This window comes from Helicoverpa zea, chromosome 30, assembly GCF_022581195.2.
Source record: "Helicoverpa zea isolate HzStark_Cry1AcR chromosome 30, ilHelZeax1.1, whole genome shotgun sequence".
Lineage (NCBI taxonomy): Eukaryota > Metazoa > Arthropoda > Insecta > Lepidoptera > Noctuidae > Helicoverpa > Helicoverpa zea.
The window spans coordinates 1554611-1574478 of NC_061481.1; the positions used below are offsets into that span (position 1 = coordinate 1554611).

The 19868-nt window shown below is 40.2% G+C and overlaps 1 protein-coding gene across 2 annotated transcripts in view; it reads left to right on the forward strand.

Moving 5' to 3' along the window:
* Positions 1-19868, forward strand: part of LOC124644399 (cytoplasmic FMR1-interacting protein) — a 47765-nt gene that overhangs the window by 23730 nt on the left and 4167 nt on the right. For both annotated transcript variants that reach the window (XM_047183720.1, XM_047183721.1), the window contains 16 exons: positions 1293-1423; positions 4494-4664; positions 5729-5811; positions 7291-7433; positions 8238-8411; positions 8922-9060; positions 10362-10448; positions 11032-11231; positions 12328-12461; positions 12838-13029; positions 14877-15001; positions 15497-15575; positions 16044-16138; positions 17294-17475; positions 18726-18788; positions 19304-19451. In XM_047183720.1, the coding sequence (XP_047039676.1) occupies positions 1293-1423; positions 4494-4664; positions 5729-5811; positions 7291-7433; positions 8238-8411; positions 8922-9060; positions 10362-10448; positions 11032-11231; positions 12328-12461; positions 12838-13029; positions 14877-15001; positions 15497-15575; positions 16044-16138; positions 17294-17475; positions 18726-18788; positions 19304-19451 (2146 nt within the window). The remainder of the gene's footprint in view (positions 1-1292; positions 1424-4493; positions 4665-5728; positions 5812-7290; positions 7434-8237; positions 8412-8921; positions 9061-10361; positions 10449-11031; positions 11232-12327; positions 12462-12837; positions 13030-14876; positions 15002-15496; positions 15576-16043; positions 16139-17293; positions 17476-18725; positions 18789-19303; positions 19452-19868) is intronic.

Here is a 19868-nt window from a genome sequence, read left to right on the forward strand (position 1 = left end):
GACAATGTGACTGAAGTCTGACAATGTGACTGAAGTCTGACAATGTGACTGAAGTCTGACAATGTGACTAAGTCTGACAACATGACTAAGTCTGACAATGTGACTGAGTCTGATAATCTAAGTCTGACAACGTGACTGAGGTCTGACAATCTAAGTCTGACTACGTGACTGAGGTCTGACAATCTAAGTCTGACAACGTATTGAGGTCTGACAATCCAAGTCTGATAATGTGACTGAAGTCTGACAATCTAAGTCTGACAATGTGACAGGTCTGACAATCCAAGTCTGACAATGTGACAGAAGTCTGACAATGTTACTTAGTCTGACAATGTGACTAAGTCTGACAACACCACCAAGTTCCATAACCATCTGATAGTATGAGCTAGTGACATGACAGAGGTGCTAGGCATGATCAAGGGGCTGCAGGTGCTCATGGCTCGCATGGAGACGGTGTTCGCTGACGCAGCCAGGCGGTCCATCTATGCGGAACTGCAGGACTTCGTGCAGCTCATGCTGAGGGAGCCACTCCGGAAGGCCATTAAGAATAAGAAGGATCTCATACGCAGGTAAGTTCTGACAAAATCTAACGGTGACTCAGACTGACAATGTTACTAGGTCTGACAATGTGACTAAGTCTGACAATGTGACTAAGTCTGACAATGTGATTAAGTCTGACAACATGTCCAACTTACAAAGTGACCGTATGACAACCTGGCTAAACCTGATCAAACCCTGTGTTATATGCCTGTTTGACAACATGACCTAACCTCTGACAACGTGAACAAATCTGACAACGTGATCAAGTGACATCATGACCAAACCTCTGACAATGTGACCCTGTGACAGCATGACCAAACTTCTGACATCATGACCAACTTTAACTAAGTTCTTCTGCTACTTTTCCCCAGTATCATAGTATCAGTTCGTGAAACTTGCGGTGATTGGGCGCGCGGCTGTGAGCCTCAACAGGATCCGGCGCTGCGAGGGAAGAAGGATGGGGAGGCTAGCTTCACTATTAAAGCTGACATTGAGATCAAGTCAGACAATGTTGCCAAATCTGACAACATGACCATCTGATGACCTGGCCAAACCTGACCAAGTGGCCAAATAACACGGAATGGCTGTCTGACAACATGACCAAATCTTTGACAATATGACCGTTTGACAACATGACCATCTGACAGCGTGACCAAATCTGACAAAGTGACCAACTGACAACATGAACAAATCTGACAACATGACCAACTTTGACTAATATTTTTGACCAACTTTAACCTATATATTTCTTTCAGTATTATAGTATCAGTTCGTGAAACTTGCGGTGATTGGGCGCGTGGCTGTGAACCTCAACAGGACCCGGCGTTACGAGGGAAGAAGGATGGCGAAGCTAGCTTCACTATCAAAGTGCCTAGGCGGAATGTTGGTGAGTTGTCTCCTCATACAAACTTAACTATTTGACTATTATATGACCCCACAGTCAAACCATTGCAATGGTTCTGTGGGGCTTAGCATATAATATGCTGTGAAATAAGATAAATAAATAAAATATTATAATAATTTAATTTAGGTCTGCTATGTGTACGTGTCTTTTTTAAGCGAAATATGATTATATTTCGAGAAACATTTATTTTGAAAATTCTTTTGTTGTTACTTTGATTTATTGCAAATGATAAGATCACGCTACATAGTTATTAATAACTTAATTAAATTATCTATACATATAATAAATCTGTAAAAAAACTGTGTCTGTACATTGAATATATTAAAAAAATAATAATTGGGTGGGGTTTAGAAACAGTAATGGAGCAGAAATCCAAAAAAAAAATTCTGTCTGTATGTCTGTATGTCTGTATGTCTGTATGTCTGTTTGTTTGTACACGCTAATCTTCCGAACTACTGAACGGATTTCAATGATTTTTTCTTTGTTGTATCAGTATTAAGCCTGGTCAACATATAGGCTATAATTTATCTTCGAAACTTGAAGACCTGATGCAGAACACCAACAGACCAACAAAACTATAAGAGATACAAAAATGGTGTCATGGCAAAAATTGTTTCATGTGATGAGCATTTTCAGCTGAGATAATAAATTTGAAGATCTGGAACACCTGATGTGGAACCCCAAGAGCCCAGCTTCTCTGTACCATATAGGGGAATGCCGTTTTAGCAAAAGTTGTTCAATTTGATAAGCACTTTCTATTGACTTATACAAACTGAAGATCTAAAACACCTGATGTGGAACTCCAGGGGCCCAGCTAGACTATAGCATATAGAGGTATGACGTTTTAGCAAAAGTTGTTCAATCTGATAAGCACTCTCTGTTGACTTATAAAAATTGAAGATGTAAAACACCTGATGTGGAAACCCAGGAGCCCAGCTAGACTATAGCTTATAAAGATATGACGTTTTAGCAAAAGTGGTTCAATCTGATAAGCACTCTCTATTTTGACGTATAAACATCGAAAATCTGGAACACCTGATGTGGAACTTCAAGAGCAATACTACACTTGAAATGTATAGAAATTAATGTTATGAAATAGGTATGGTGAATCAAAAAAAGTAATTAGTCCGTCTTTTAGATAACTCTAAAATAATGGACACGTATTTTTTCTTTTCTCCTTCTCACAAACAAATAATAACAAAGATATAACACGCTTGAATTTTGTGTTAAGTCACTGCTTAGTACAAATTTTACATACCTAGACGTGGCGTCACGAGCCCCCACTCACCGAATTTGTTGCGTTATATATATCTCATTATTATTTTGTATGTCTCTTCCAGACCTCGGGACTACAGAGTTCCGAATTTTTGGGAGTCAAACGTGAGGCCAAAGCCAACACGCTGAAGCCCTTTTGAGACAACTTTAATGAAATGGTGACACAAAACCGACAATTATCCCTTTATACACTATAGAAATGAACCCAAGGACAATCCCCGGTGAACGTCGTTAAAAAAAAAGACAATCTGTGCTATACCATTGCAAACTGTGGATGAATACTACTTGGGCTATTGTGATGGGATGCTAATGGACTAGGAATGGGGAAACTACGGGAACTATGGCTCCTACCGATGACAATGTATTAGATACATGTAAAAATGGCAGGTGGAGCCTCGCCAGCTCACTTACTGGGCCCCCGGGAATCTGTCACTGAATAGCAACAAAAGGGCAACAGGGACATGAGCGGCTGAAGTGTGAGGATACCTCGGCGGATTTTAAACGCAGATTACGCGCTCCCTGTGGGTCACTTACCACGAGGCACCTATCCTCCGAGCAGGGCTACTAACCCTGCTCAAGCGACTCCACTCTGGATGGTCAAGCCAAGCCAGAGGCGTGAGACCTACCCCCGTCATGGTTCACTGCGACCGGCCGGAGATGGGGGACAGTATACTCTCCCTGGAGAACACAGTATATATGCCCCGCGGGGTCGCTACTCCCCGTCATCAGCCTCAGATATCCTGCGATGCTTATATCTCATTATTATTGTCGTTATTATCTCAAGAGCCTTTGTCCAAATTATGTTAGGGTCGACTTCCAGTCACGATGCAACTGAGTACCAGTGTTTTAAAAGGAGCGACTGCCTATTTGACCTCCACAACCCGGTCAACCGCTCAACCCCCAACACCCCTCGGTAAAACTGGTCAGACTTACTGGGTTCTGACTACCCATAACGACTGCCAAGAATGTTCAATGACAGCCGGAACCTACAGTTTAACATCCCCTCCAAATAACGGTCATTGGTATCCAAAATATACGTAGAAAGTACATACGAACTTAGAAAAGTTGCATTGGCAGGTACTTGCCAGACCTGGAATTAAAGACGCACGCTCATACTTGAGAGATTGGTTCTCTACCCACTAAACCACCACGACTTCCACTAAGTCATCACGACTTTGTCATCTCAGTAACATTTAATGTTTTTTTACGTAATAATACGTGTAATATTTTTGCCACACACAACTTAAATGCGGACTAATTAGAATCACTACTTTTATCCCTATGGTCACGTCTATTGCGGTTCAGTTCTCAGCGTTTTGTTTAGTCTGCTGTGCTTTTGCCGTTAAAGTACAAAAATTAAATATATGGAACATTTCTAATGGCTATACGTATTCCGTTGTTTTCAAGTCAACGACAGACAGAATTCAATATCAGACGATTCAGATCTTTGATTTTGCTGACCCCGTAGTCGCTGGCATAAGGGACAGGATCCGCGTACGAAGTCGCGGGCAGAAGCTAGTTTTAAAATAATTTTATATCTCAATTTCTCTCACTTCATCGTGGCGTAAAACTTAATTCATTTTTTACTAGCAGTTTTCCGCGATTGCACCCGCTTCTTGTCGGAATAACTTTCCATATCTAGAAAGCACCTGGAATTGTGCAGCTTCTCAACAGAAAAAAATCTTCAGAGCTCTTAAAAAAACATTAAAAAGTGTTTTATCTCTATAAAAATAATATACAACTATTTACATACTAATAAACCACCGAAATTTCACAGGGCCATCATCCACCCAGCTATACATGGTCAGAACTCAGCTCGAAGCGCTCATCTCGGACAAGTCTGGTGGACGGCGTACTTTGCGTAAAGATTTAGACGCCGGAACACTAACGCAGATAGAAACATTCCATCGTCTGAGCTTCTACTGGGGATATCTGCTGAATTTGAGTGGTAAGTTATCAGTAATACATCTGAAACATTATACATTTATTGCAATAAATAAATAAAGTCTTTGCCGATTGCTGGAGAAGGTGTGTGTAAAGTGTGTTCGAGCGATACCTGCTGAATTTGAGAAAGTTTTGTAGAAAGTTCCAAAATTTCATTAAAAATATTCAAAAACTGGCTTCCGCTCGCGGCTTCGTGGTGTGTTGATAAAAAGTAGCCTATGTGTTAACCCAGGGTACCACCTATCTCCATACCATATTTAAAAAAAAATCGGTCCAGCCGTTTTTGCGTGATTGGATAATAAACATACATCCATACATTGTCAGAAACTTTCACATTTATAATATTATTAGTAGGATATTTATTAGTAGGATATATAGAAACATACCATCGTTTGAGCTTCTACTGGCGATATCTGCTGAATTTGAGTGGTAAGTTCTAAGCCATCATCCTCATCCTCCAAGCCTTTTCCCAACTATGTTGGGGTCGGCTTCCAGTCTAACCGCATGCAGCTGAGTACCAGTGTACCACAAGGAGCGACTGCCCTATCTGACCTCCTCAACCCAGTTACCCGGGCAACCCAATACACTTTGGTTAGACTGGTGTCAGACTTACTGGCTTCTGACTACCCGTAACGACTACCAAGGGTGTTCATTGACAGCCGGGACCTACAGTTTAACGTGCCATCCGAAACACAGTCATTACCGTCTAAGTTATACTTAGAAGGGCTGCGGGTTGTTCAAAGAGATACCGCGGCCCTGGTACATAAAAGGCCTATGACGGAACACGAAGGTTTTTAGTCAGTAAGAGTCTGACACTCCCTCACCGCTGCTAACCCACAGCGGGAGGGGTCATTTGATGATTTTTGACGTCGTTAAAAAAAAAGGTATACTTAGAAAGTACATACAAACTTAGAAAAGTTGCATTGGTACTTGCCTGAAATGATCGAACCCACACTCTCATACTCGAGAGGTTGGTTCTACTACTAGGCCACCACGACTTATCAGTTTATTAGTAGCCCTATATACCATATATTCGAGCGACATTGACAATTTTCCTTTTGTCCATAGATTCTCTACAAAAATGCTGCGATCTATCTCAACTCTGGTACAGAGAGTTCTACTTGGAAATGACTATGGGACGCAAAGTTAATGTAAGTATGTAATTATTAATAGACGCCCCGAGGGAACTGCTGAACGTACTGGGATAAAATATAGCCTATGTTACTCGGGAAGAGTGTAGCTTTACAACAGTGAAAGAATTTGTCAACTTGTTTTAGTAGTTTCAAAGCTCTTGGGGTACAAACAAACAAAATAATGTTTTCCCTCTACTATATACATAAGTGTAGACTAGATTTTGCCCGCGACTTCGTTCGCGTGGAATAGTGACTTCCGGCAGATTTTTTGTTTGACCAATAGATGGCGCTATATGTCCGGAATAAATTTTAGTTTTTGTAAATAAAAACTATCGTATGTCCTTTCTCAAGTTCCAAACTATGTCTGTACCATAGACATAATATAGTAAACAGGACTGCGCACCTTTACCCAAAAAACGAGCCGAGTGAAACAGTTAGTACGGAGGCCGTCTGTCCCTTTCTAATAGGGTGACTATGAGATTAAGCTATGTGAGACCAATCCGAGTTTGCTAAGATTATTAAACACAGATTGGTATTGAAGTTCTAACTTACGCAGTTTATGACCTTAAAATACTAATACAGGCTTTTAATAATTAGCGGGAATTAGCAGTAATAAAAACAGGAAGATTCGAAGTGCAGACTGATTTTTTTGTATTTTGGCTTCACATATAGACTGCTGAGCCATTTATATCGCCTTTCTACATTTTTTTGGGAAGCTGTAACAATAGTACAACAGTTTTAAAATTCATCACCCATATTTTGACTCATTACAAGAATTCATGGGCACCCTGGTTGTTTGATTTACGAAAATGTTATTATTAGCTTACCTGTGGAATCATATATTTCAACCACCATAGGATTCACTTTCACAAGCATAAAAGCAACACTTTTTCACCTATTTAATAGTTTAAATTGATTTAATACAAAAATATATAAACAACATTTTAAATGCTGATTATGCGCCAAGAATGTTCAGGGTTACCGCTAGAAAATAAAAAAATCAAAATAAAAATTTGTGTTGTTTATGTTTTAAGAATAAATACGAATAAATTAATGCGATTGTTATTAATTTGTTGACTTATAATTGTTAAAATAAGATAAAAATATAAGTGAATCAATTGTTTTTTTGGGAAGACAAAACTGTTGATCATAACATTTTTTATGCTGGCAAGGTGTTAGAAAGAGACAAACGGCCTCCGTTCTAACTATCCCTCTCGGCTCGGATTTGCCTCTGTGTATTATGCAAACAATTTAGTACCATATTGCGTTGGAATAGAGTTCATTTTCGTAAATATATATTTTGAGCGTGCGCAATCTTGTTTAGTATATTACATCTATGGTCTGTACCAAATTTAACACATCGGTTTAGTAGTTTAGGCATGAAGAAAACACAGACAGACCGACAGACAGAAAGACAGACAGACAGAGTTACTTTCACATACATAATATTTGTTAGGATTAATAAGTTTCATCTTAACCCTATATTTTTCATTACAGAAATGCATGGTCCGCCATCAGCACAACGAAGAGTGCAATGACCTCATAACCATGGAGAAACGCATACAATTCCCCATAGAGATGTCTATGCCGTGGATTCTGACTGACCATATTCTGAGGACCAAGGAGCCCGCTATGATGGAGTAAGTTTAACTATGTGCCTAGCTTTTTCCCTGAACACTTGAGATTTCTAGTGGATACTCACTGACCATATACTGAGGGCTAAGGAGCCCGCTATGATGGAGTAAGTTTAATTATCTGTCTAGCCTTTTCCCTGAATAGCGTAGACTGATTCCAGTGAATACTGACTGACCATATACTGAGGACCAGGGAGCCCGCTATGATGGAGTAAGTTTAACTATGTGCCTAGCCATTTCCCTGAAACTGTAAAGATACTCACTGACCATATACTGAGGACCAGGGAGCCCGCTATGATGGAGTAAGTTTAACTATGTGCCTAGCCATTTCCCTGAAACTGTAAAGATACTCACTGACCATATACTGAGGACCAGGGAGCCCGCTATGATGGAGTAAGTTTAACTATGTGCCTAGCCTTTTCTTAACAACGATATGAGTCAAACCACGTTTGATCATCTGTGTCGGGAGTTGATGGGTCCCGTCTGTCATTTGAACATCTTTGGCAGTCGTTACGGGTAGTCAGTTGCCAGAAAGTCTGACAAGTTTAATCAAAGGGTTGACTGGGTAACTGGGTTGAGGAGGTTAGATAGGCAGTCGCTCCATGTAGCACACTGGTACTCAGCTGCACCAGGTTACTCTGGAAGTCGACCCCAATATTGAGAAAATGACTAGGCGAATGAGTCTTATAGTGTTATTTCCAATGTCTTATCTAATTAAAAATACACCTTAATTACTCTCAAATTTCTTTGTAACTTCAATCAAAAAACAGCCCTTAACGACCACTCAATAACGTTCAATTTCCTTTACAGATACGTGCTCTACCCACTAGATCTCTACAACGATTCGGCACAATACGCGCTGACAGTCTTCCGCAAGCAGTTTCTATACGACGAAGTGGAAGCGGAAGTCAATCTGTGCTTCGACCAGTTCGTGTACAAGCTCTCCGAGCAGGTGTACGCGCATTACAAACAGCTGGCCAGCAGGTGAGTGATCGGGACGGACCTATGACCTGATTGCGAAAATAAGAAAAAATACTTTTGGACGCTTGTTATGGAGAATACACGGTTGGAAAGTAGTCTAAAATTGATCCTTGGGTTGCCTCCAAATCCTCAAAAAATTGCATCGAAATTGGCCCAGCCGTTTTAGAGTTACACCCTCACAAAGACAGGGGTTTTAAAAATTTCATGTGTAAGTTTGAGGACTTCTAACTACTAAATGGATGGTCGGATTTTGATGAGACTTATACCAATGGGTAGTTAGTGTAAATGGGCAAATGCTGAGCCATAAACGATGCAATTCGGTCTACTCGTTCAAAAGTTATGAGCATTTAAACATGACTCGTTTCAATATGCGCTCGTACAGGCACTTTCAGGTTAAAGTTTTGATTTATAAACACACCGAAAAACATCAGTTTTTCACCGAGAGTTAAAAGGATGAGCCATTGAAGGCTCAATTCTGATCTATTTTTTTAAACATATCTCTTTTGTCCCCAGCATGCTCCTAGACAAACGCTATCGAGCAGAATGCGCAGCTCGAGGCGCATCCACCGGCTCGGCGGCCGGCAGGTACGCGTCGCTTCTCCGCCAAAGACACGTGGCGCTGCTGGGCAGGCACGTCGACTTGTGCGCTTTGGTGAGTCGCTAGCTTGTTGAGAGAAGAAGAAAGAAAGAAAAGAAAGAAAATAAGTTTTATTGCGCAAAATATAAGACGTATAAATGCCCTTAACAAAATGAACATAACATCGAGAAAAAGATAATAAAAAAAGAAAACAAATTTAAGGGAAAATATGCGTCCTAAAGCGCGCAATACGGCCCTCGCTCAGCATAATGCTGCGACCCGGAACGAAACAGAGTCCCAGCGCTGGTTATCAGCGATAGCCGGTGCTACCGCGATGACGTCAACCGGTGGAACTAATGTATAAAATAAAAAAAATCAATAATACCTACTTAACTTTGCATGAATATTGTGATTTGTGTTGTGATATGAACATAATGTGAAGTGAGAGTGAAAGTGCTAATTCCCGCAGCCGGATAAAAATAGATCATCTTCCAAGCCAACCCAACCAACTCATATTGTAGCCTTTTCCCAACTGTGTAGCTTTTTTCCAAGTAAGTAGTCTTATTCTAGGTAGTCTTTTTCTATGCAGTCTTTTTTCAAGTAGTCTTTCTTCAAGTACTCTTTTGTCAAGTAAGTAGTCTTTGTTTGTTTGTTGTCCTTTTCATGTTGTAGGTCAGGTATAGTACGGTAGGAGTGATTAAAATGATCAGTCAAGGGTGAACTGACGAGGCGTTCGGGTTCTTAGAGACTTAAGGCAATGATCTTTGGGCAGGCAAAGACTTGTGCGCTTTGGTGAGTCGCTAGCTTCCTGAGAGTGCTAATTCCCGCACCCGGATAAAAAAGGGCATCTGAGTCTTTCTCCAACTATGTTGGGCTCGGCTTCCAGTCTAACAGGATGCAGTTGAGTACCAGGGTACTAGAGTGCTTTATGCTTAACCCAGTGACGTAGACAACCAGACAGACTTTGGTAAGACTTTTCAGACTTTCTGCCTTCTGAACGTAACGAACTCCACTTCAAAGACAGGTAGGACCTACAGTTTAAGGTGCCCTCTGAAACACGATCATTGGTGTCCAAGATATACTAAGAAAGCACATACAAACTTAGAAAAGTTGCATTGGTACTTGCTTGACCTTTTTTTTTTCTTTAACGACGTCAAAAATCATCAAATATTCCCACCCGCTGTGGGTTAGCAGCGGCGAGTGTCAGACTCTTACTGACTAAAAACCGTCGTGTTCCGTCGTTGGCCTTTTATGTACCAGGGCCCGACCTGGAATCGAACCCAGGACCCAGAACACACTCGAGAAGTTGGTTCTCCCACCACAATTTTTTATTACCTATTATATTTTAACTAAAATTATGTGTAATTTGTTCCCAGGTGGCCCAGAGAATCAATGCGGATATGCACCGGGCTTTAGACGCGGCAGTCGCTAAGTTCGAAGCCGGAGACATTACTGGCGTTGTGGTGAGTTGACGATAATCGTATAAGTTATAGCTTTGAACTTTTTTAACACGTTTAAATTGAAAGGTTTTTGATAACTAATTGTTTTGTAAGCTGTTGTCACTATGAAATATATCGTTGCGTCAGCCGTTTCATCCGTTTTCGAAAATAACGACTTCGCGAACATGGATAAAAGGCAGTCTATTGCCTCTCTCGATAAATGTCTGCTTAACACTGGATTTTTTTTCCATTTGATGCACTAGTTTCTGACTTTGAGCAAGCATAAAAACAAACTCTTCAGTTTTATAATACACTAGCTCTGTCGATTTTACTCACTTGCCGTGGGAACTATTGACCCTACCGGGATAAAATATAGACCATGTTACTCGGGAAGTCTGTAGCTTTTGAACAGCGAAAGATTTTTGCAAATGGGTTCCGTGGCTCTTTACTATATCAGCATGGAAGCATGGATTATAGCCTAGTCTCATAATTACCTGTTAAGGTTATTACGCGAAAGAATAAACAAACCCACACATTGACCAACTTTTCGTCGTTTTGATTAAGTGTTTTCTTTTCAATCGAACCTAAAACAATTTTTTGTCTCCAGGAACTCGAAGGCCTAATCTCCGTGAACCGCCTCTGCCACAAGCTCCTCAGCCGGTATTTAACCCTGGACGATTTCGACGCTATCCTTCGCGAGTCCGACCACGGCGTCCTAGCTCCTTACGGCAGAATAACCCTTCACGTCTTCTGGGAACTCAACTTTGACTTTTTGCCCAACTACTGTTATAATGCCGCTACTGATCGGTAAGTCAAACTCATCCTCCGAACCCTTTTCCCAACTATGTTGGGGTCGGCTTCCAGTCTAACCTGATGTAGCTGAGTACCAGTGTGCCACAAGGAGCGACTGCATATCTATTTTAACCATTTAAACCATTTATTTTGCTACACATACATGAACACAAAAAAAAAAATATACATTTACAAAAAAAATACAGCGTAGCAAGGGTTCCATCTCAGTATATGCTGTGCTAATGCACAGCACTGATTTTCAGACGGCCCCTGACTGTTGAGCTAACATATAACACATCTGCGCGCACACGAAATTAAAAAAAAAAATGAAATGAAATTATATATATAAAAAAAAAATGAAAAGCACTTATCCTTCAAAAAAAAACACACATTAAACTGAATTTGACAAAAAGAACCCCCTCAACCCAGTTACCCGGGCAACCCAAAACCCTTGGCTAAACTGGTGTCAGACTTACTGGCTTCTGACTACCCGTAACGACTGCCAAGGATGTTCAATGACAGCCGGGACCTACAGTTTAACGTACCATCCGAAACACAGTCATTGGTGTCTTAGATATACTTAGAAAGTACATACAAACTTATAAAAGTTGCGGTGAGTGAAACTAGCTACACTATTTACACTAGAGGTATACCCTATTCGCCGAGCCGTGAGCAATAATGTAAACAAAGGACAACACTTTTTCAAGATGGCGGGTATAACCCGACCGATGACAAAACGTCACATTTTTATGTAAAATGTTCTCAATATCTGTGGTCTACAATTTAGTAGTATTAAAATCTGTTCCATGTTTGACAATCGAGTTTTTTAGGTTTTTTTTTTACATGTAAACGATTTAATACATATTTACAGCCAAATTTTTCATCAAAAGTAAAAGCCAAAATAATGTCATAAAGTAAAAGTAACGGTCAAATTCGTTTTTTCTATTAGTTTTGCTGTTACTTTAGCCTTGAAAAAATGAATTTGATAATTACTTTTACTTTCGACATTACTTTGACTTTTACTTTTGATGAAGAAACTGGCTGTTAAAGCGTGTTTTTTCAGTTTTTTGAACTATCAATTTAAATAGTAATTTATTTTATTTTCTTTCAGTTTCGTAAAATGTCGCGGCATACAATTCGCGGCGGGCGTATCTCGCGAGAAGCCTCAGCAGTACGGACACGCGCTGTTGTGGGGCTCCAAGCAGCTCAGTCTCGCCTACTCAGCTCAGTACGCTCAGTACGTCGGTGAGTACAATGGCCCACTACGTACCTACACTATTTATCCTAGATACATTCACTACACTAACATTTAAAAAAGTCCCGCAGCCCCGACAGCCGGCTATACCTAAACATACTTTTCTGACGTTTTGTGACTATGAGACATAAAATCAAACGCTTGGTTGATGTAGTTCCCGTTGGATTTTATGTCTCAAAAATTACCATCACAAGATTTTACATAAGAAGATATAGTATTTTTAAATGTATTACTTTATAAGAACCTACATATTGCAATGTAATGTGAATTATTTATATATTATGGGCCTTATTTTTCTGATGTAAAGAAAGGAGGAAATAAAAAATAATACCTTTTAACTAAGTGAATTATCACTTTTGCCCCCAGGCTTCGTCGGCGCCCAGCACCTGCACGCTCTAGTCCGTCTCCTCGGCTACCAAGGCGTAGCAGTGGTAGTCTCCGAACTCCTGGATGTGGCCAGAGGACTGGTCCACGGCTGCATCGCGCAGTTCACTCGAGCACTACAGGCTGCCATGCCGCGACACTGCAAGCTACCGAGATATGACTACGGCTCCAACGGTGGGTTACATGCGTCATAATCCAACAACATTCATCGTCCTTGAACATCCCCCATTGTAATTTATAGGAGTTTTCCATCATCATCGAACAGCAGCCATCGTCATTCATCATCATCCATCAAAATTCCCCATTGACATCAAACGTGTTACTAAGTATTTTTAAGGCGGCATCCAACACCTTACAACCTAGTGGCCTAGTGGGGAAAGGACCAACCTCTCAAGTATGAGGGCGCGGGTTCGATCCCAGGTCAGGCAAGTACCAATGCAACTTTTCTAAGTTTGTATGTACTTTCTAAGTATATCTTAGACACCATTGACTGTGTTTCGGATGGCACGTTAAACTGTAGGTCCCGGCTGTCATTGAACATCCTTGGCAGTCGTTACGGGTAGTCAGAAGCCAGTAAGTCTGACACCAGTCTAACCAAGGGGTATCGGGTTGCCCGGGTAACTGGGTTGAGGAGGTCAGATAGGCAGTCGCTTCTTGTAAAGCACTGGTACTCAGCTGAATCAGGATAGACTGGAAGCCGACCCCAACATGATTGGGAAAAAGGCTCGGAGGATGATGATCCAACACCTTACAAGTCGGCTGGCATATTTTGGTTCCCGGCTGTTATTTAAACATCTTTGTCGTTACGGATTGTGAAAAAGTGTGACAATTTTGGAAAATTACACCTTTTCCGAGTAACATGAGTATTAAAGAAGTTCCTACGAAACGCTACCTGTAAAAACAACTGGTTAAAAAAAAAAACGTGAAAAGCAGTAATTTCGAACGTCAAATATTACAAAAGACAGCCCCCAAAACGGCCGCCATTCATCACTTCCTATGTGTTGTTGCTGGGAAGAAGAAGTGGTGGAACAAACTCCCCAGCAACATAACATAACACATGTTATGTCTGTCGGCTATCTTATTACAAAAATATACACCGTGACTTTTTAGTCGTCTGACAAAGGTGGTCCACTCAATCTATCCGACATAAAACACCACTAGACACGATTGTTAATTTTATAACCTTACTTAATTAAGATAGTAGGTGCAAAGAAAAATACTGAAAAAAAATGTTTACGTATCAAACGGTAGAAAGTAGGCACCTTCCCAACGCGCCGCGCTCCATTGATACAAGATTCGGGCAGCGCTCACAACAGGGTGTTCTTATAATCTACGTCATGTATCATAATAATTAATTAATTTTTATTTTTAAATTATTCAAATCTCATAATTTTTTTTTTATATCGACTGCAAGCAAGCAATACCTCCTATCTGACTCCGGGTGGATTTTAAAGGGGAACAATAAAACTTAATAAAATCCTTATTCCGAGGAAGGTACAATGAGATACTGAAAATCCAAGTTTTCTTTTTCTAAGCATAGTATTGATTAATAAAGTTTTTTGTTTTTATTTTGAATCTAAAGGTAGTTTATGGTAGATACAAGTTTTTTGGTTTTTTGAAACAAAAATGTCAGATAGGAGGTATTGCTTGCTTGCAGTCGATATGAACGTTTACTAGTCATTGAATACATGAAGTGGACTGCCGTTGTAAGACGACTAAAAAGTCACGGTGTATAATTCATAATTGATAAAAAATATGTCGCTACACTATATGAATTATGTAAAAAAGATTGTAAAGGGTTACAAAGAATAATGTTTGTAATTATAATATCAAGACGACCAACACCTTAGTCTGCCCGTGACCATGGATACTGTAAAGGATCCGAAACTTCGGGATTAAATAATACTAATATAACCGCGATAGAATCCATACAGGTAGTTTTATTTAAACATTAAATTCTTTTCATAAACTTATTAAAATTAATTAGAAGTACTGTGCACAATATACTTTTCTCTTCACAGGTGTCCTAGGCTACTACCACGCGCAACTGACGGATATAGTACAATACCCGGATGCCAGGACCGAGTTGTTCCACGCGTTCCGAGAGCTGGGCAATATCATACTCTTCTGTATGCTTATTGAGCAGGTAAGCATAAATATAATTCTTACAGCAGTTTCGTATATTCTGTTAATTTTGTTTACTAGAGTAAATATTGACTTTAACCCCATTTAATTTTTTATTCTTTTTAGTTTGGATTTTTTAATAGAATAGTTTTTAATTAAGACGTAAATATGATTAAATGAATAAACGAATATAAAAAAAAAATATAAAGTCTAATATCCATCTCTGGTGAGAAAAGGAGCTTTCACTGGTTTTACCCGGTTTCGGAAAGTGGTTCTCCCGAGACATGGGTAAAACAGCGAGTCACAATTTTATTAAAGTGGTGAACTGAGTACATGTTTTTGTTAATTCATCACATACGTCTGAACAAATTTTGAAGAAACTTGACAGAAATGCAGATTATTTATTCGAACAACGTCTAAGTTATTCTTTACATGGGTGCGAAACGTTGCTTCCTCCTAGAGGAACTTGGGACGCTATTTTTAGTATAATGTTGATGTATTTTTTGTTTTTCTTTAGGCGCTCAGTCAAGAAGAAGTGACAGATTTGCTTCATGCTGCACCCTTCCAAAACATACTGCCTAGGCCGTTCGCTGCAGGTTTGTGAAATAAGTTGTTATGTACAAAATTAAGTTATTACAATTTAAATAAGTTCTTTATTACAAAAAGTTGTAACCGCTGGTGGAAAGCAAAAAATAAGAAATATTTAATTCAGTTTTTAATCATGTTTTTCATTCAAATGGTAGTTAAAATTGATGGTTTTACTTTTTTGGGTTCCTTACTAAAAATATAAGTGTTTGTCCTTCTGTCACGCACGAACATTTATTTTGGGAATGAAAGAAGGTTTCAAGTTGGAAAAAAACACCGACTAACTAGTCAGTGTTTTTAGAAATATACCCTCTTTTTTTAAAAGTCGGTTGAAACGTACTATAAGTCTACGATCCCATGAAGATATATAAAAAAAATATTTATAATGATCACAGGTGAAAGAGTCAAACTCGCTCTTGTCCGGTTATTTTTTCAAAAACGTAGTCGTTCAGTACTTAGTTAATTATATATTTCCACAGAGGGAGAGAAACCAGAGACGAAACAGAAGCGTCTAGAAGCCAAGTACGCCGCCCTGCAAATTGTGCAGAACGTCGACAAATATGGTACTGCTAAGGTAAGTTTATATCATTTATACTTCTAAACTGAATATTATAAATTGGTTATTTGATTGAATTTACTTTCGAGCACATCTTGAAATTGTTGAAAATTGCTTAAATCTATACTTTTGATATAAAAAGAGTTTTGTATCTTCCCCAAAGCCTACAAAACTAATGAGTCGATTTGAAAAATTCTTTCGCCATTGGGAAGCTACAATATTTCTAAGAAACATCTATTTTATCCGGGAACAGCTATAGTTCGGCCATTCAGAGAATGCGTTCCTGACACGTCGCGATTGAACTGACGACGTAACTTTGCAATGGCGTTGCAGTTACGATAAAAATATTTTTGCTGGTTGTTTACCGTTTTAACAATTGAGGAGCATTAAAACAACATTATTATATCAATAATCAATGAATGTAGTTACGTCGTCAGTTCAATCGCGACGTGTCAGGAACGCATTCTCTGAATGGCCGAACTATAGTCTTTATTCCTTTATCGCTAATGTCGTACAGTCTTACTTATAAACATGAATTAAATAATAAGTTATACTTAAGGGATGTTTAAGAAAAAAATTTACTTATAAACGTCGCTGAAATAAATCATTTTCTTAGTCAATGTCTTAAATGAGCTGTCAAATTAAGTAGCCTCACACCCTTGTTTAACCCGCTAATTAGCAAAATGGCTGGATTCTTACTAGCTGATTTTTCATTTCCGGTTTATTGACAGCTCAACTTTTTAATTTTATATTTTACGGATGCCATTGTTGCCATTACACAACGTTTTCATGACAAATATTTTTTTAAGCTACCAACATTCCGGTAGTGTTGAGAAATTAGTATGTTTTTATGTCATTATCTGTTCATTACTTAAGACATGCTAAAGCAACGTTTATAGGTCAAAATAATTTAATCACTACTTAAGACATTAAGTAGTAATTAGTTAAAACAATGATTAGAAGATGATTAGTTGATTTTTATAAGTAAGGCTGATAAAACGCAAAAGTTTGCATGAATGGATTTTTATTAATCTTTCACGCAAAAACTACCGAATTATATTGATGATAATTTCCAGAAATCCAGCTTATAAATCAGTATAATAATATATAGGCTACTTTTATCTACTTGTGGGAAGTAGTTACTTCATCATAATTTCTATATTTCCCTTTCAGCAAGGCCAACTATCCCGTGAAGGCGACCTCTTAACTCGGGAACGACTCTGCTGCGGACTCTCACTATTCTCCGTAGTGCTACGCCGTCTGCGCTCGTGCCTGACCGCGCCCCAGTGGCCCGCCCCACCCGCGCCCCACCACCACGCGCCCCACCACACTGACACCACCACCGAGTTCCACAGGTAACATCATCTGCCTAGCCTCTTCATTATACTCAGTAGTACTGCGGCGACTGCGCTCGTGCCCCACCCGCGCCCCACCACCACGCGCCCCACCACACTGACACCACCACCGAGTTCCACAGGTAACATCATCTGCCTAGCCTCTTCATTATACTCAGTAGTACTGCGGCGACTGCGCTCGTGCCCCACCCGCGCCCCACCACCACGCGCCCCACCACACTGACACCACCACCGAGTTCCACAGGTAACATCATCTGCCTAGCCTCTTCATTATACTCAGTAGTACTGCGGCGACTGCGCTCGTGCCCCACCCGCGCCCCACCACCACGCGCCCCACCACACTGACACCACCACCGAGTTCCACAGGTAACATCATCTGCCTAGCCTCTTCATTATACTCAGTAGTACTGCGGCGACTGCGCTCGTGCCCCACCCGCGCCCCACCACCACGCGCCCCACCACACTGACACCACCACCGAGTTCCACAGGTAACATCATCTGCCTAGCCTCTTCATTATACTCAGTAGTACTGCGGCGACTGCGCTCGTGCCCCACCCGCGCCCCACCACCACGCGCCCCACCACACTGACACCACCACCGAGTTCCACAGGTAACATCATCATAATATGTCTAGCATTTTCCAAACTATGTTTGCGCCCAACCCCCGCCCCAATTCACCCGCGCCTCACCCGCGCCCCACCTGCGCTTCACCCTTGCTCCACCCGCACTTCACTCCCATATTAATTACTTAAAATAGCTTCGCTAAAAACCCCCTTTCACCACTTCCTAGTGTTATGGCTGGGAAGAAGTGGTAAAGAACGAACTTCCCAGCAACACAGCTGTCTATTACAATTTCAATGTGATTCATTTAATGTTGAGACATGAGAAAATTTTCACGAGAATATCAATTTAAATTTGTTTTTTTGTCTATTGCTATTTATGTGATATGACGGATGGCACGTTAAACTGTAGGTCCCGGCTGTCATTGAACATCCTTGGCAGTCGTTACGGGTAGTCAGAAGCCAGTAAGTCTGACACCAGTCTAGCCAAGGGGTATTGGGTTGCCCGGGTAACTGGGTTGAGGAGATCAGAGAGGCAGTCGCTCCTTGTGGCACACTGGTACTCAGATGCACCCGGTTAGACTGGAAGCCGACCCCTACATAGTTGGGAAAAAGGCTCGGGGGATGATGATGCTATTTATGTGATATGATGCTATGAATGTAAAACTTATAATATGTATTTTGTTGCAGATTGTGGTCTGCCCTACAATTCCTGTATTGTATCCCCGTTGGCGATACACAGTTTACTGTTGAGTGAGTATATTTTTATTTATTTAAATAAAACTAGATATTCCCCGCGATGACACCCGTGGGAAGGGAACAACTTCCCGAAACGAGAAAAAAAAATAAGCATGTAAATACTCTTCCATTTTTGCATATCGAGAATCAATTCCAGAACTTTCATTTTCGTCACAACCTTTACGATCTCTTTAATTTGACTGATCCTTCTACTGATCTCGGATGCCTCGTTCGTCGAGTAGTCCCGGGTTCAACTCCCGGGTGAGGCTGATATTTCTTTACTATTTAATTTTAAGAAGCCATTAGAACATTATAATAGTTACACCCAAGATTAACAACACATTTTCTTATGTTTAAACTTAGAATAACGCAAATTACAGGCAAAACATGAATGGATCTGACTTTACGTAATTTCAACACCTAATGTTAACAATACGTCTGTTTTGTAATCATATATCCGTGTTTTAACAAAATAATTTATCTTTTATTATTAAAGGAAAGTAATATAATTAAAAACATTCTTTCTCCAGGGAACTATTCGGAGAAGGTCTCCACTGGGCCGGCTGCACTATCATAGCGCTACTAGGACAACAGCGACGCTTCGAGGCTCTGGACTTCTGTTATCATATACTGAAGGTGCAACGTGTCGATGGCAAGGATGAACTTGTTAAGGGGATTGTGAGTATTTTTATTACTTATTTTATTCATAACTAACGGTACCAATGGCTGATAAAAAGGTGAAGGAAAACATTTTGAGGAAACCTGGACTGTAAAGTCTGAATTCACCAACCCGCATTGAGCAAGCGTGGTGGTGATTAACGCTCAACCCTTCTCCGTTTGAGACGAGGCTTAGGCCCTGCAGTGGGTCTATAAAAAGGGAAACAACTGACGGTGATTATTAAGAAAACCGAACTATTTTCTGTTGTCAATTCGCCGATCTGTCCAATGGCCGGCAATTTCACGGCTGGTCATGATTTCACGGCTAGTCATGATTTGGCTATATGTAGATAGTTGGTTAAATTGTGCAACTCACGTTTAGTTGTTTCTCGAGGTTCCACCCGTATCTTGAGAGAACTACTTCCCGTACTGAGATAA